Here is a 15,228-nt window from a genome sequence, read left to right as displayed (position 1 = left end):
GCTATTCTTGATTGAACTGGAGAAAAGACACCAGCATTCTCTTTTATTGTTCCCTTCAGTCTCTATTCACTAAGCTGTGCCAGGACATTTGTGCCTTGACCATGACCTGGTTCAGCAGGGCCAAGATGGCCCGGCCAGCTTCCCTCATGTCTCAGTGTAACAGAAGAGGCTGGTCTGCATCACAGGCACCTCCTGGTGGAATTCTCTACACCCACGCCCACCCTGCAGCTTATACATACCAAGTGGAACTCCCATACAGTGATGAGAGCCACACATTCCATCCTATAAACTTCCATAGACAACAGAAAGCTAGAGGAAGGACTCTGAGGACCCCCAGGGAGCCCCCAGTGAGTGAGCTTCTGCAGCTGTTTGTTGTGACGAAACACACCAAAACACAAGATACAAGCCACCCTGAAACATTGCATGTCTCCTCCATCAACACCTTCTCTTCTCTCCATAGACCTCCAGGACTTCAAGTTAGACGTGCAGCATGTGATTGAAGTAGATGAGGGGAACACAGCAGTCATTGCCTGCCACCTTCCTGAGAGCCACCCAAAAGCCCAGGTCCGATATAGCGTCAAACAAGAGTGGCTGGAGGCATCCAGAGGTGAGTGAGCAAGCAGGAGGGAAGCTGGCCACCTCTGACCACTGTCCTCCAAACCCCCATCAACAGCAGATAGTCCCCTCCTCATGCTGCTCAGCCATCTTCTACTTTGAATGTAGCCTTGTAGGATCCTAAAGAGATTTGCTTCCATTATGGAGATCTTCTGCCCTGTTGTGAGGAAATTCTTCATCTTCTGAGGCCCTGGAAGATGTTGCTGAGCTGCCACATTTGATCAGGGCTCTCAGCACAGGGTTCCAGATCCCCTCTCCATGTGAGCTCCCCGCCACCAGGCAAACACAGAAAGGCTGCCTGACGAACCCAGCCATTCCTGCAGCTGCGGGATTCCCTGCTGGGAGGAGGAGCTCATCCCCACACAGCAGAGCATTCTTTTTACTGGAACCTGAGTTTTCCCCTCTCCCCATTTTCCTGGAAATGCAGCTATCTCAGCTATTACTCCTTCCTGCTCAGGCCACAGCAGGTATGACAGCTGGTCCAGGGGAGGCCAAGCTTTGGTCCTGAGAGTTCCAGTGGGGAGAGGAAATGTCTCTCAAGACATAGCTTCATCCACAACTGACCCTACAGTCAAGGCCAAGTAGAATCTACTTGACTGGAGCCCACAGCTCAAAGTATACCTTTTAAAATATCCTATAGATTTAAAAATATTTTTATTAATTTTTTCTGGTTATGAAAGGAATGTATGTTCACGCAGAAAATACAGAAAACTGTTTTGAAAAGGTATAATAAAAACCCTAATCCTGCCCCTCAGAAATAACTGGCGACTGAGAGGACAGCATTGACTCCTACCATCCCCAGCAGAAGCTGAGCAGTAGTCCCTAAGAGGAGTCCTGCCCATTCCACAAGGGTCAAGGGCTTTTCCCATTCTGTCTGGCGTTTGCCTAAGTAGCTCATCCCAGAGGCGGACCAGTAGCAGGTAGGCAGACACCATCATCAGCAAATGCAGAGTATAGGGACACCACGACTCCCAGAGCAGGCCACCAGAAAGCTCAGAGCTGGTGGCCAGTCCTTTGCCTGCCCGGAAGCTGAACGCCATCCCAGTTACTGGGATATCCCGCACTTGTGAATCTGTCTCCTGTTGAAAGAAGCTGAACACAGCCTTGGGGCCCCACCCTCCTGGCACCCCTGATCCAGAAGCAGACACAGCCTAGCAGGCCAGTGATGCAGAGGAAAGGCCTTGTGTGGCATCATGCAGAGGGCAGTGATTGGCGGTTAGAATATTCCTCCCTGGTTGCAGATATTCAGTAGTGAGATGTACCAAAGCTGAGACCATAACAGAGACTGATGGGAGGTTCTAAAGTCAAATTCCCTTCCCCCTGGTGGCTTGCAGGAATGGACATCCCGTCTCCCCCATATGTAGCACAGGCCCTGACTGCTTACAATGGTTCTGAAGCAGCACACATTATGCCATGTTAGATATGAGGACACAGGACCTGCAAGGTTAATGACCTTGCTCAAGATCATACAGTTAGTACACAGCAGGTCCAGAGCTTGAGTCCAGGTCTGGCCGACCTCAAATCCTGCTGCCTTTCTACCCTACCCCGGCTTCCTTGTAAGTACAAAATGCTGTTCCACAGACCTATGTGCTAACTGGGGGAGTTGGTTTGTTAGTTTCATTCCCTGGGTGCAAGTTTTTGTGGGAAGTAGACCATTTCAGTTTGGGCTTGTTGGGACTCAAGTGTACAGCTCCTTGCTCCTACCCTACCTATCCCTACACCGACCTTTGTGGGAGCTGTTGGGTGCAGTAGTCTAAGCCCAAACTCATCCCATGTTCCCCTCCCCGTTCTTTCCTCAGATAACTACCTGATCATGCCGTCAGGGAACCTCCAGATTGTGAACGCCAGCCAGGAGGACGAGGGGATGTACAAGTGTGCCGCCTACAACCCAGTGACTCAGGAAGTGAAAACCTCGGGCTCCAGTGACAGGCTGCGCGTGCGCCGTAAGGGGCAGGGTCTTGCTGATGGAAGAGGGGTTCTGGGGGTGCCACAGTTCACGGCCCAGATTTGTGTTCTCCGAGGTGGGAGTGAAGGTTGTTGGGCTCGGGCCAGTGGAACATTGAAGACTCAGGACTCAGCCGGGGTCGGGGGTCCTGGGTGGGGGGGTCCTGCCCCTCCAGCCAGCCCAAGTGCAGCCTCTCACAACCCACAGCCCTCGCACTTGGCTCAAGCGTATGGCTCTGCTTCCTGGTCACATGGCAGCCTTGTGGGGGACACGCCCTTCTTCCTGCCTCCTGAGAGCTTTCCTTCACTGTGTTACTTCCAGAGTGGGGGATCAGTTGGAATGTGTGGGCTGGGGCAGGACAGTCTAGCACTGAGCCGCTGATAGCATATATGTAGAAAAGATGATGGTGCATTTGTGCCTATGTGAGGCCGTCAGGTCTGCCTTGTATTAGGCCAGGCTAAACCTACTCTGTCCGCTCTGCTGGAGCGTGCCCAACAGCTCCCTCTGGTGAAAATCTGTGGCGTCCCAAAGACTCCCCTGTTTATAGGAAAAGAGCAGCTACCTTTGTTGAGTACCTCCCATGCACCAGGCACTTTTCTGGGCTCCCTGTGTATTCAGCGAAGAGACATTTTCTGTGGAGGTCAGTTTTAGAGTCGGCACCAGAGGCGGATTTGCTTTGAAGTTAATGAAGCACAACTTCAGCGGTCCCTCACTTGCTTCATTCTGTGTCTGTAATTTCGTATTCTGTATTCTTATCAAGCTGTATGACTATCATGTCGTATACAACCTGGATCTGTCCCTGGTTGGCACATGAAGCAAAATCACACAGAGTCAGCATGCTCCGTGCAGGGCCCCGAGGAAGGCGGCACATTGGAGAGCAACACATAGTTTTTTTTTTTTTTTTTTTTTTTTTTTTTATTAAATTTATTGAGGTGACAGTTGTTAGTAAAATTACATAGATTTCAGGTGTACAATTCTGTATTACATCATCTATAAATCCCGTTGTGTGTTCATCACCCAGAGTCAGTTCTCCTTCCATCACCATATATTCGATCCCCCTTACCCACATCTCCCACCCCCCACCCCCCACCCCCCACCCCCCTTACCCTCTGGCAACCACCAAACCATTGTCTGTGTCTATGAGTTTCTGTTTCTCATTTGTTTGTCTTGTTCTTTTGTTGTTTTGGTTTATATACCACATATCAGTGAAATCACATGGTTCTCTGCTTTTTCTGTCTGACTTATTTCGCTCAGCATTACACTCTCAAGATCCATCCATGTTGTCACAAATGTTCCTATATCATCTTTTCTTACTGCCGAATAGTATTCCATTGTGTATATATACCACAACTTCTTCATCCATTCATCTATCGAAGGACATTTTGGTTGTTTCCATGTCTTGGCCACTGTAAACAAAGCTGCAATGAACATTGGAGCACACGTGTCTTTATCTCTAAATGTTTTCAGATTTTTTGGGTAGATACCCAGGAGAGGGATTGCTGGGTCATATGGCAATTCTATTCGTAATTTTTTGAGGAACCTCCACACCGCCTTCCATAACGGCTGCACCAGTCTGCATTCCCACCAACAGTGTATGAGGGTTCCTTTTTCTCCACAGCCTCTCCAACATTTGTTACTATTTGTCTTGTTGATGATGGCCATTCTGACTGGGGTGAGGTGATATCTCATTGTGGTTTTGATTTGCATTTCTCTGATGATTAGTGATGTTGAGCATTTTTTCATATGTCTATTTGCCATTTGTATGTCCTCTTTGGAGAAATGTCTCTTCAAGTCCTCTGCCCATTTTTCAATTGGGTTGTTTGTTTTTTTGTTGTTCAGTTGCATGAGTTCCTTGTATATTCTGGATACTAGCCCCTTATCGGAGGCACTGTTTGCAAAAATCTTCTCCCATTCAGTTGGTGGCCTCTTTATTTTGTCAATGGTTTCTTTTGCTGTGCAGAAGCTTTTAAGTTTCATATAGTCCCATTTGTTTATTTTAGCTTTTACTTCCATTGCCTTTGGAGTCAAATTCATAAAATGCTCTTTGAACCCAAGGTCCATAAGTTTAGTACCTATGTTTTCTTCTATGCAGTTTATTGTGTCAGGTCTTATGCTTAAGTCTTTGATCCATTTTGAATTAATTTTGGTACATGGTGACAAATAGCAGTCCAGTTTCATTCTTTTGCACGTGGCTATCCAATTCTCCCAGCTCCATTTATTGAAGAGGCTGTCTTTGCTCCATTGTATGTTTTTAGCTTCTTTGTCAAAAATTATCTGTCCATATTTATGTGGTTTTATTTCTGGGTTCTCAATTCTATTCCATTGGTCTATATGTCTGTTTTTCTGCCAATACCATGCTGTTTTGATTATTGTGGCCCTGTAGTACAGGCCAAAGTCAGGAAGTGTGATACCTCCATTATAGTTCTTTTTTCTTAAGATTGCTTTGGCTATTCGGGGTCTTTTGTGGTTCCAAACAAATCTGATGATTTTTTGTTCTATTTCTTTAAAATATGCCATTGGGATTTTGATGGGGATTGCATTGAATCTGTATATTGCTTTGGGTAATATGGCCATTTTAACTATGTTGATTCTTCCAATCCATGAGCACGGAATGTCTTTCCATTTCTTTGTGTCTTCTTCAATTTCTTTCAGAAAAGTCTTATAGTTTTCAGCATATAGGTCTTTCACATCCTTGGTTAAGTTTATTCCTAGGTATTTTATTCTTTTTGATGCAATTGTAAAAGGAATTGTTTTTTGTATTTCTTTTTCTGAGATTTCATTGTTGGTATATAGGAAGGCAATGGACTTTTGTGCGTTGATTTTGTAGCCAGCAACTTTACTGTATTCGTTGATTGTTTCTAATAGCTTTTTGGTGGAGTCTTTAGGGTTTTCTATATATAGCATCATGTCATCTGCAAAGAGTGATAATTTAACTTCTTCATTCCCAATTTGGATGCCTTTGATTTCTTTCTCTTGCCTGATTGCTCTGGCAAGGACTTCCAACACGATGTTGAAAAGCAGAGGTGATAGGGGACATCCCTGTCGTGTTCCTGAACGTAGAGCAAAGGGCTTCAGTCTTTCTCCATTAATTATGAGATTAGCAGAGGGCTTGTCATATATGGCTTTTATTATGTTAAGGTATTTTCCTTCTATACCTATTTTATTAAGTGTTTTAATCATAAATGGATGTTGTATCTTGTCAAATGCTTTTTCTGCATCAATTGATATAATCATATGATTTTTGTCCTTTATTTTGTTTATATGATGTATCACATTGATGGATTTGCGTATGTTGAACCATCCTTGTGCCCCGGGGATGAACCCCACTTGGTCGTGATGAATAATCTTTTTAATGCATTGTTGTATTCGATTTGCTAGAATTTTATTTAGGATTTTTGCATCGGTATTCATCAGAGATATTGGTCTGTAGTTTTCTTTTTTTGTGCTGTCTTTACCAGGTTTTGGTATCAGGGTAATGTTGGCCTCATAAAATGTGTTGGGGAGTACTGTTTCTTCTTCAATTTTTTGGAAGAGTTTGTGCAGAATTGGTATTAGATCCTCTTTGAAGGTTTGGTAGAATTCACTAGTGAAGCCATCTGGTCCCGGACTTTTGCTTTTGGGAAGGTTTTGGATGACTGATTCAATTTCGTTACTGGTGATCGGTCTGTTTAGATTTTCCAGTTCTTCATGGTTCAGCCTTGGAAGGCTATATGTTTCTAAGAACTTATCCATTTCTTCTAGGTTGTTGAATTTGGTGGCATATAGTCCTTCATAGTATTCTTGGATGATCCTTAACACATAGTTTTTAATGCAGTCTCTCCCCAACTGTTGAAAAAAAGATTGCTGCTCCCTCAGCTGCGCACCCGATGAAGTAGTTGATTTGCTTTGGGGGGCCTCCCAATATGAGAAACGCATGTCTTTAAACTATAAGTCCTGCTCAGCTCAGCAAGGCACTCACTGTGAGATGCTCACACAGTCGGACACACTTGGGAACTGAGACCCACCGGTGGGGTGTGGGGGGACACCGGGGACCCTTATCTCCCGTCTCATCCTCAGTCTGAGTGCACTTACAGTTTGAAAGTGAGAAAAATCACCGCACCATGTAAGTTGTTCCTCTGTCCACGCCCCCATCTCTCTCTCTCTGCCACCACACAGTTTACCGGTACATGTGCTGTTGTGACATTGCTCTCTCATTTCTTTGGCATTGCTCCCTCATTTCTTATCATAACAGCTCTCTGCAGAAGGTGGTCCCAAAAGGAACCCAAGACCCAGGGGAATTAAGTAACTTGTCCCATTGTGTGTAGGTTGTAAGCCCCTGAAGGCTGTTTGATTCCAAATCCGAGCTCTGTGGGATTGCCTCCTGGGGCCAGGTCACCCAAGGCAGGGTGGAGGGGACCCTCTGCACAAAGTTCTGGTCCCACATGCTGTCCTTCCCCTCTTCATCCCTCCAGGCTCCACTGCTGAGGCTGCCCGCATCATCTACCCCCCAGAGGCACAGACCATCATTGTCACCAAAGGCCAGAGTCTCATCCTGGAGTGTGTGGCCAGTGGGATCCCACCCCCGCGTGTCACCTGGGCCAAGGATGGTTCCAGTGTCGCTGGCTACAACAAGACGCGCTTCCTGCTGAGCAACCTCCTCATCGATACCACCAGTGAGGAGGATTCGGGGACCTACCGCTGCATGGCTGACAACGGGGTCGGAGAGCCTGGGGCAGCAGTCATCCTCTACAACGTCCAGGTGTTCGGTAAGTGTCTCCTGCAGACCTCCTTTGTCTTTGGTCTGCATGGCCTTTCTAGAAGCTGGTAACCCCAGGCTCAGAAGGGTTCACATGCTTTGGGAGCAGGCATGTGCCGAGTGAGTGATGGAGGAGTGCTGAGAGAGGCGGAGATCCTTGGATCCCAGGGACTAGGGTGTACTGACCTGGCAGCCCTCTGTGTGCCCTTTACTGTCATGACTGATGAAGGAGACATGGGACCTTTCCTTCCCTCTACCAACAGCTACAAGGAAGAAAGGAGCCTTTCCTGTCTGCAGTCCCCTCCTCAGCCTGTCTGGCCCTGGACGGGAAGACTCAGCCTCTCTCATCCCTATTCTGGTTTCCCGGCAGAACCCCCCGAGGTCACTGTGGAGCTGTCCCAGTTGGTCATCCCATGGGGCCAGAGTGCCAAGCTCACCTGTGACGTGCGTGGGAACCCCCCACCCTCCGTGCTGTGGCTGAGGAATGCTGTGCCCCTCACCTCCAGCCAGCGCCTCCGCCTGTCCCGTCGGGCCCTGCGAGTGGTCAGCGTGGGGCCTGAGGACGAAGGCGTCTACCAGTGCATGGCTGAGAATGAAGTCGGGAGCGCCCATGCTGTGGTCCAGCTGAGGACTGCCCGGCCAGGTGAGAGTGTGGCTCAAGGGCTGAGATTCCAGCGGAATAGTCACAGAACCCTTTTCTCAGATGAAATCCAAAACAGAACCCCAATACATGAAATAGATAGAAGTGGCCTTTAGTTGTCATTTCAAATTTACATTAACTTACTAAAAAGTCAGAAGTGCATATTTTCACCAGTGAAAATGACCAATTTAACTGTTGTCATTTTTTAAATGCCTTTTAATGATTTTGCAGAGTCTGTGGGTTCATCGGGTTCCACGGAACCCAGTCTGACAACCATTGCTCTAGCGTAAAGAAAAGCAAGTGTACGCTTCTCAGCTTGATCCGTTTCCATTGACACGTGTACCAATTGAGCAGTTACTGTGTGCTCGGCACTGGGCTAGGTAATGTGGGGGATGCAGAGAAACAACAAAGAATGGTCTCATGGAGATAAAATTTCCCAAGGAAGTAATTTGAGAAAAATATAATGACGGATAATGAAATGCAGAATCAACATTATCAGATGCCAAACTCCTATGGTGTAGAGGTCAGGTAGAGGAAAAACCAGTGTTGGCAGAGAATGTGGACGCTTCCTGAAGGAAGTGTTGCCTCTCCCGGCCTCTCAGATTCTCAGAGGGCACTTGCAGTTGGCTTCACATCTCACATTTCAGGTCAGTGCAGTGGAGTAGGAAAAGGCCCACATTGTGCGATGGTGTTAAGGTCCCACAGTGACGGGACATGCCCCCATCCCCAGCATTAGACGTGAGACAGGGCACAGGGTTCCTGCACTGCAGCAGCAAGTGGAGATAGTTCACGGAAGACAAGGCTAGTGTGGAGGAAAGCAAGCAGGTTGCAGAGATGCTTGCCTGCCACCCCTGGGCCATGGCCAGAAGCCTGGGCATGGGGTACCAGGCTGTCTTTCTCTCCTGCATGGCCCTCCCTCTTCCCACAGAGCCTGGCTGTGTGTGGAGTGATCCTGTCAGGTCCTGAGCTGAGCATGCTTCCTGTCCCAGCAGGTCTTCTGACTTTTTTTCTCCCCAAGGGCAACAGCTCAGCAGGTGACCAGGGGTCTGTCTAACCCCTTCTTCCCTCTCTTCTCTTTCCTGCTTGATCCTCCAGGCACGACCCCGAGGCCATGGCAGGATACTAAGCTGGACACTGCCACACCTCCCGTGCCACCCTCCAGACCCAGAAGCCCTGACCAGATGCTGAGAGGGCACCCAGGGCTCCCAAGGCCTCTGACATCAGAGCAGCCGGGCATGCAATGCCCTGGAGAAAAAGGGCAGGTGGCTCCCGCCGAGGCACCCATCATCCTCAGCTCACCCCGCACCTCCAAGACTGACTCGTACGAGCTCGTGTGGCGGCCTCGGCACGAGGGTGGCAACCGGGCACCCATCCTTTACTACGTGGTGAAGCACCGCAAGGTATGGTGCCTGGCATTATGTCCAGGTAGGGGTCTCTTCCCACTGGCCATCTCCCCTTGAGCTCCTGAGGCCTAGACCAGCAAGCCCCACTGCTGACCACAACCCTCTGTCTCCTTCTGTGTCCTTTTCTACCACCTCCCAGAAGCAGGCTGTGTTGGGCATTTGGGACCCTAAGAGGTCCCAGTGTTTGCCTTCAGGTCTGAGCTCCATGCACTGGTTTCCTGGAAGCTAACACCACCAGCTCCGAGTACCAGAGGAGACTTAACAGTCTCCCTGTCAGCCGTCACCTGTCCTCTCCTCTTCCCCCGGTCATTTGTTGTTGATGTTGTTTTGTTTTGTTTTTTAGCCAAAGTAAGCTCTGCTGGGTACATACCTGCAGGAACTCTGGCATGGCGAGTGAGCTCTAGAGCCAGGAAAACAAATATTTGTGAACAAGTATTTTCTCTGAGGGCTGTGAAATACCCCCTCAGTTCTCAGGATTCATCATGGCTCGGGTTTGACAAGCAGGCATTTGAGTTGAAAACACATCAGGTTGTTCAGACCTTAGCTATTTCTCCTTGACAGAAGGGAGTTTGTCCCGGTGAATGTTTTGAGAGCTGTCAGGGAAGGACTCCCCGGCTCTGTCAGGGTATGGGACAGAGCTGAGCCAGCCTGTCCTCTTGGGCAGTTTGTCCTGTGAGGCAGGACAGGGCCCCCAGACTGCCACCCGTGTACAGGGCTTCACTCTCACTTGCTGTTACTCCTCAGGAAAAAAGGACAGAAAATTCCCTTTAGGAAAATGCCCTTGAAAGACGTTTCTGTTCATCCTAGGTGCATGCAGTTTTCTTTCAAAGGCCAGTAGGCAGCAGACAATTACTGTTCTTAAATGGATTTTTAAAAATCTTATTTGCTAAGATTTGCTAATCTTATTTTTAAAATGCTAGATTTTATTTGCTAATCTTATTTTTAAAATGCTAGATTTTATTATGCATTCACAATATTTTTGCTTATAAAAGTGCTATGTGTACTTAGAAGAAAATGTGGAAAATATATGAATGTGGCCCTGAAAGTATTTATCAACTCTTCTTCCCCCTCCAAAAAAAACGAACAAATGAAAAACAAAACCAGCCCTGCACGGTGGGAAGTGCTGACTATGCAGAAGCCGTCTCCCCTGCTCTGGACCCTGGCAGCCTCTCTCATCCTGTTCTTTCCCTTCCCGTGCTCTCCTAGGAGACCTTGGGTCAGGACAAGTCCACAGACTCGGGCTTTGTCAGAAGGACACCTAGGGCAATGCTGCCTCCTAGGTAGGGGCTGAGGCAGGGCCGTTTCTCTTTAACCCTCAGCCTGCTGGCTTCTTCATAGCCAGCCTGCTGGGGATAAGTGCGTTTTTAACAGCAAGTAGCATTGTTCAGCCCAGGTTATGGGGCAGGGCTGGTCCTAATCCTTATTTCCCCATGTAACTGGACGCCTCCACCTCAGAGTTGTGGACAAAGATCAGGGCAGGCCAAACACTCGTGGTACCCAGGAGACAAGAACCAGCATGAGAGCAAGAAAAATATTTGTCAGGCCATAGGTGGCCACGAAACTGTCTCACCAAGAGGCAGGCTGGCAAAGGCCATGCATGGTGATCCGGAAATGCCAGGCTGAGGCCACATTTACCTTCTCAGTGTGTGTGACAGTGACTAATTATTGGTCCATTTCTTATTTGCATTTCTGAGCCCAGTGGAAGTGTGAGGCCAGCGCTGGGAGGGCTGAGGGAGAAGGTGCAGGGGGCAAGTGGGAGGACCGTGTCCCCACTGGGTCTGGCTTCCATGAACCCCCAGTCTGTGGGGCATTTGGAGTTGTGAGGTGGACACTGACAAGGCAGAAATTACGTCTTGAAAGCAGTTCCTTTCTGGAGGGACTAACATGCCTGAAAGATCATCACATTAGAAAGGATTTGGAAATCAAAAGTGAGCATTTGGGTTGTGTTTTTTCAGCCCCCCTCTTTTGCTGGAGACTGGGAGTCATTCAGCTCATTTTCCCTTTTTCACACGGTGAAGCGAGTTTCATTTCCTGATGCGTCTGCAGACCCTGGGCTACTGTGTTTGGGTTTCCAGCACCACTGGGGATTCTCAGTTTGTAAAATCTTCCCCCCTGGAACAAATCCTAGAAGCCTGACATTAATGAGCCCAGACCATCCCTGTCCCTTGAATAGCAGGTTTTGTTCTACTTTGGAATATTCTGCTTGGAGATAAGAGGTTTTCTACCAGCTGTTTAATTCCTTCAGCAAAGCAGAGCTTCGGGTTCCAGCAGGCTTTCTGAGACGGGCACAGTTGGCAGTTAAGGCTTCTGTCCTGAAAGGAAGGGTGGGTGAGACGCAGCAGCCTCTCAGCATCGGCTTTTGGGAAGCCTGGAGCTTGCTTGCTTACTTATTTATTTATTTATTTATATTTAAAGAGCTAGGAATCTGAAGCCATTAATATTAATCCATAATCGTTACAGTTCATCTACAGTTTCTAAGTTCTAAGCAAGGAAAGAGGGCAGGAGCAGAAAATGGAGGATTGAAATCTCACAGTGCAGAGTGATGTGGTCTTAGCCAAATTATGCATCTCTCAAGTCTTAGTCTCCTCATTGGTGAAGTGGGAATAATACTAACACCAATCCCTTGGGCTCTTGTCACAAAAGCTCTTTCTAGTGCATATAAAGTGCTTAGTTCCATGCCTAACACATAGTAAACACTTGGCAAGAGTGGCCATTTCTACTGGTGCCGCTATTTTTTATCATCCTCATTATCATCTCATTATATACTGAAGGAGCTGGGGTTGGCTTAAATAGAGCGAAGAGAAAGAGTTAAATATGGTGGTTTTCAGAAAGAGAGAGGTCGTCTTTGGAGAAATTCTCAGCAGTATCAGTCAGGTCTTTTGACCCTCCCCACGGGGTTTTCTTTGATGGGAATCATTAGATGAGGGGTCAGGGAGCTGGACTTCACTGTCCCAGGGGGGATGGATGTCCCAGAGCCAGCACGTCTGTGCTCTGCAATGTCATCCCTCCCCTAGCCTGGCCCATTCTCCTTTCCTTCCTCCTGGGCTCAGTTCTCCTTTCCTTGCAGAATTTCTGCTCTTCCTTTTCCTGTAGTTCCAGGCTGAGATGCAGGTCCTTATACCATGTACCTTCTCCAGCAGGTCACAAACTCCTCGGACGATTGGACTATCTCTGGTATTCCGGCCAACCAGCACCGCCTAACCCTCACCAGACTGGACCCCGGGAGCTTATATGAAGTGGAGATGGCCGCTTACAACTGTGCAGGCGAAGGCCAGACGGCCATGGTCACCTTCCGAACTGGTAAGGGTCAGTCATTTCCCCCAACTGGGGGTTTCCATGGGCCTGAGCAAATCCTACCAGGCTCAGGTGGGAAGCCCTGCTCACCTTGTCGCAGCTATTCCCCTTGAACTTTTATCATCCTTCCATCTCCTGTCTCCCTGTGGTTTGTGTGCCCTTGCTGAAATGCCACCTCTCAGCAGGAGAGTCACCAGCTGGCCTCTCTGTCATCCTCCTGTGCCCATCCCTCCTGTGTCTCGGGGGCCAGACACAGTCCCATGATAGTCAGGCAGAGCTGGGAATCAGACCATACTTCCAATGTCCTTATTTGCATCTCCTTATCAGACCTCAGGCAGAAAGGACTCTGGAAAGGGAGCCCTAATGCACACTCCCTCCCTTGCTCATCTCAACCCATTTCTACCCAGGACGGCGGCCCAAACCTGAAATCATGGCCAGCAAGGAACAGCAGATCCAGAGAGATGACCCTGGAGCCAGCCTCCAGAGCAGCAGCCAGCCGGACCATGGCCGCCTCTCCCGTAAGCCCCCAGAAACCCAGAGGGGCGGGGGTGATGAGCAGTCAGAAATGGAACCAGGTCCACAGCCTTAGGTTCACTGCTGCAGGTGGAATGGGATCTTGGTTCTGTGGGTCTGGGGGTCCTTATGACATTCTGCTGGCATCTCCCCACATGACCACAATGAGGAAATGTAGATTGGAGCTTTTCAGTAGAATAGTGGAGTCTGACAGTGGGGTTGCTGGTGCTGTGGGTCCAGAGACAGTGGAGGGGAGAGCAGCCTACCCTTGGCCCTCCACACGCTGACATTACAGAAGTATAGGGTCTCAAGTGCTCCTCCAGGACGAGGGCAACCCAGGCAGGCCCTAGGAAGATCGGGTGCAGCCACCGGGATGGAGGGCTGCGGGGAGGAGCCGGCCTATCAGGAACAGGCCAAGTCCAGGCGCCATGGAACGGTTATCGCCTAATCCTGTCCCCTCCTGCTTTCTTCCTCCCTCATGTACGGTTTCCCCAGCCCCAGAAGCCCCAGACAGGCCCACTATCTCCATGGCCTCGGAGACATCAGTGTACGTGACCTGGATCCCCCGGGGGAATGGCGGCTTCCCAATCCAGTCCTTCCGTGTGGAGTACAAGAAGCTCAAGAAAGTGGGGGACTGGATTCTGGCCACCAGTGCCATCCCTCCCTCCCGGCTCTCAGTGGAGATCACAGGCTTAGAGAAAGGTAGGGGCCTGGCCACCATCCTACCTGGTCCCTCTGCTGCCCTCGGCCACCTGGAGAATGGGAGCTTTGGAGGGTCTTGTCACTGCTCAGCCTCCACCTGCCACTGGGCTCCTGTGGATGCTCTTGATGGTGTTACCTCGGTCCCACAGCCCTTCTCCCTCCCTTCCTCTCCACCTAAGAGGTTCAGAGCCATCTCCCTATGTGGCTCCTTTCTGATGAGGGTGGGTGTTCTTGTGAGTCCTTTGGGGAAGGGCTGCCCAGAAGATTCCCTCCAGGTGTGAGGCCTGGACGGGCTGTGAGGGAGTCGGAAGGTGTTTCCCAGCTCCTGAGTTCAGTGAGGGTCTCTCTCACTAGGCACCTCCTACAAGTTCCGAGTCCGGGCTCTGAACATGCTGGGGGAGAGCGAGCCCAGCGCCCCCTCCCGGCCCTACGTGGTGTCGGGCTACAGTGGCCGCATATACGAGAGGCCCGTGGCGGGCCCTTACATCACCTTTACTGATGCGGTGAATGAGACCACCATCATGCTCAAGTGGATGGTAAGTGGCCTTGCACAGATTGCAACGGGAAGGTGGGCTGAGCATAGCGTTGGGCAGGAGCTGGCTGCCTGAGGCACAGGCAGGAAGGAATTACTTTTGTGTTTCTGCTTACGTGTTCCTCCACCCATGTACCTGGGCGTTGGGCCAGACAGCCTCTCACCCTCACATACCCAGGCAGGTTCAGAGGGTACTTAAGTCTTTGGGGAAATAGCAGTTTGTTTCTTTTCTCCAAAAGCTAGGGGACCGCTAAGCTAAACAAAATAATGAATGATCTCCACAGCATCCTCCAGAGAGCACTGGGGATGTTGGAAATGTCTGCCAGACTCCCCCAGTGAATTTTAAGTTCTCAGCTGGGGTAAAATTTCCATCCCTCAGTGGTTCTGCTCACCTGATGATTTCTCTGCTCCATTGTCAACATGTTTCTTCTCCATTCCCTGATAGTATATTCCAGCAAGTAACAACAACACTCCAATCCATGGCTTTTATATCTATTATCGACCCACAGACAGTGACAATGATAGCGACTACAAAAAGGATATGGTGGAAGGTGAGAAACACTTTTGTGTCATTTAGTTTCCTCTGTTGGCAAGCGGGTCTCGGTGTTGGTGAAAGTATAAAACCTGGGCTTGTGGGACCCAAAGCATCCGTGGCCCATATCATGACTCCTTCGTGACCCACTTGGGCTCATCAAGTTCACAAGGCCACATGCTTCCTTTCCATGGTGATGGGACAACAGGAATTTGGGTGGGAAGCTGGAACATTTTCTCCAGTGTCCTCTACCACATGGCCCCCTGTGCCCATCAGTGGCACCAGCCCAGACACACAGCCCTGTCTGAGTTGGACTG

General features: G+C 49.3%; 1 protein-coding gene across 6 annotated transcripts in view; it reads left to right on the top strand.

The window, feature by feature from the left end:
• Positions 1-15,228, top strand: part of BOC (BOC cell adhesion associated, oncogene regulated) — a 75,622-nt gene that overhangs the window by 54,063 nt on the left and 6,331 nt on the right. For 5 of the 6 annotated variants that reach the window (XM_074331883.2, XM_074331864.2, XM_088794185.1 and 2 more), the window contains 10 exons: positions 461-607; positions 2,415-2,558; positions 7,012-7,305; positions 7,666-7,938; positions 9,031-9,335; positions 12,476-12,638; positions 13,040-13,150; positions 13,641-13,847; positions 14,202-14,383; positions 14,825-14,930. In XM_074331883.2, coding sequence (XP_074187984.2) covers positions 461-607; positions 2,415-2,558; positions 7,012-7,305; positions 7,666-7,938; positions 9,031-9,335; positions 12,476-12,638; positions 13,040-13,150; positions 13,641-13,847; positions 14,202-14,383; positions 14,825-14,930 — 1,932 coding nt within the window. The remainder of the gene's footprint in view (positions 1-460; positions 608-2,414; positions 2,559-7,011; positions 7,306-7,665; positions 7,939-9,030; positions 9,336-12,475; positions 12,639-13,039; positions 13,151-13,640; positions 13,848-14,201; positions 14,384-14,824; positions 14,931-15,228) is intronic. The other variant, XM_019734865.3, reaches the window with a different exon arrangement.

Source organism: Rhinolophus sinicus, chromosome 17 (assembly GCF_057876585.1).
Source record: "Rhinolophus sinicus isolate RSI-liver-muscle chromosome 17, RSI-T2T, whole genome shotgun sequence".
NCBI lineage: Eukaryota > Metazoa > Chordata > Mammalia > Chiroptera > Rhinolophidae > Rhinolophus > Rhinolophus sinicus.
This window is presented reverse-complemented; position numbering and strand designations above follow the sequence as displayed.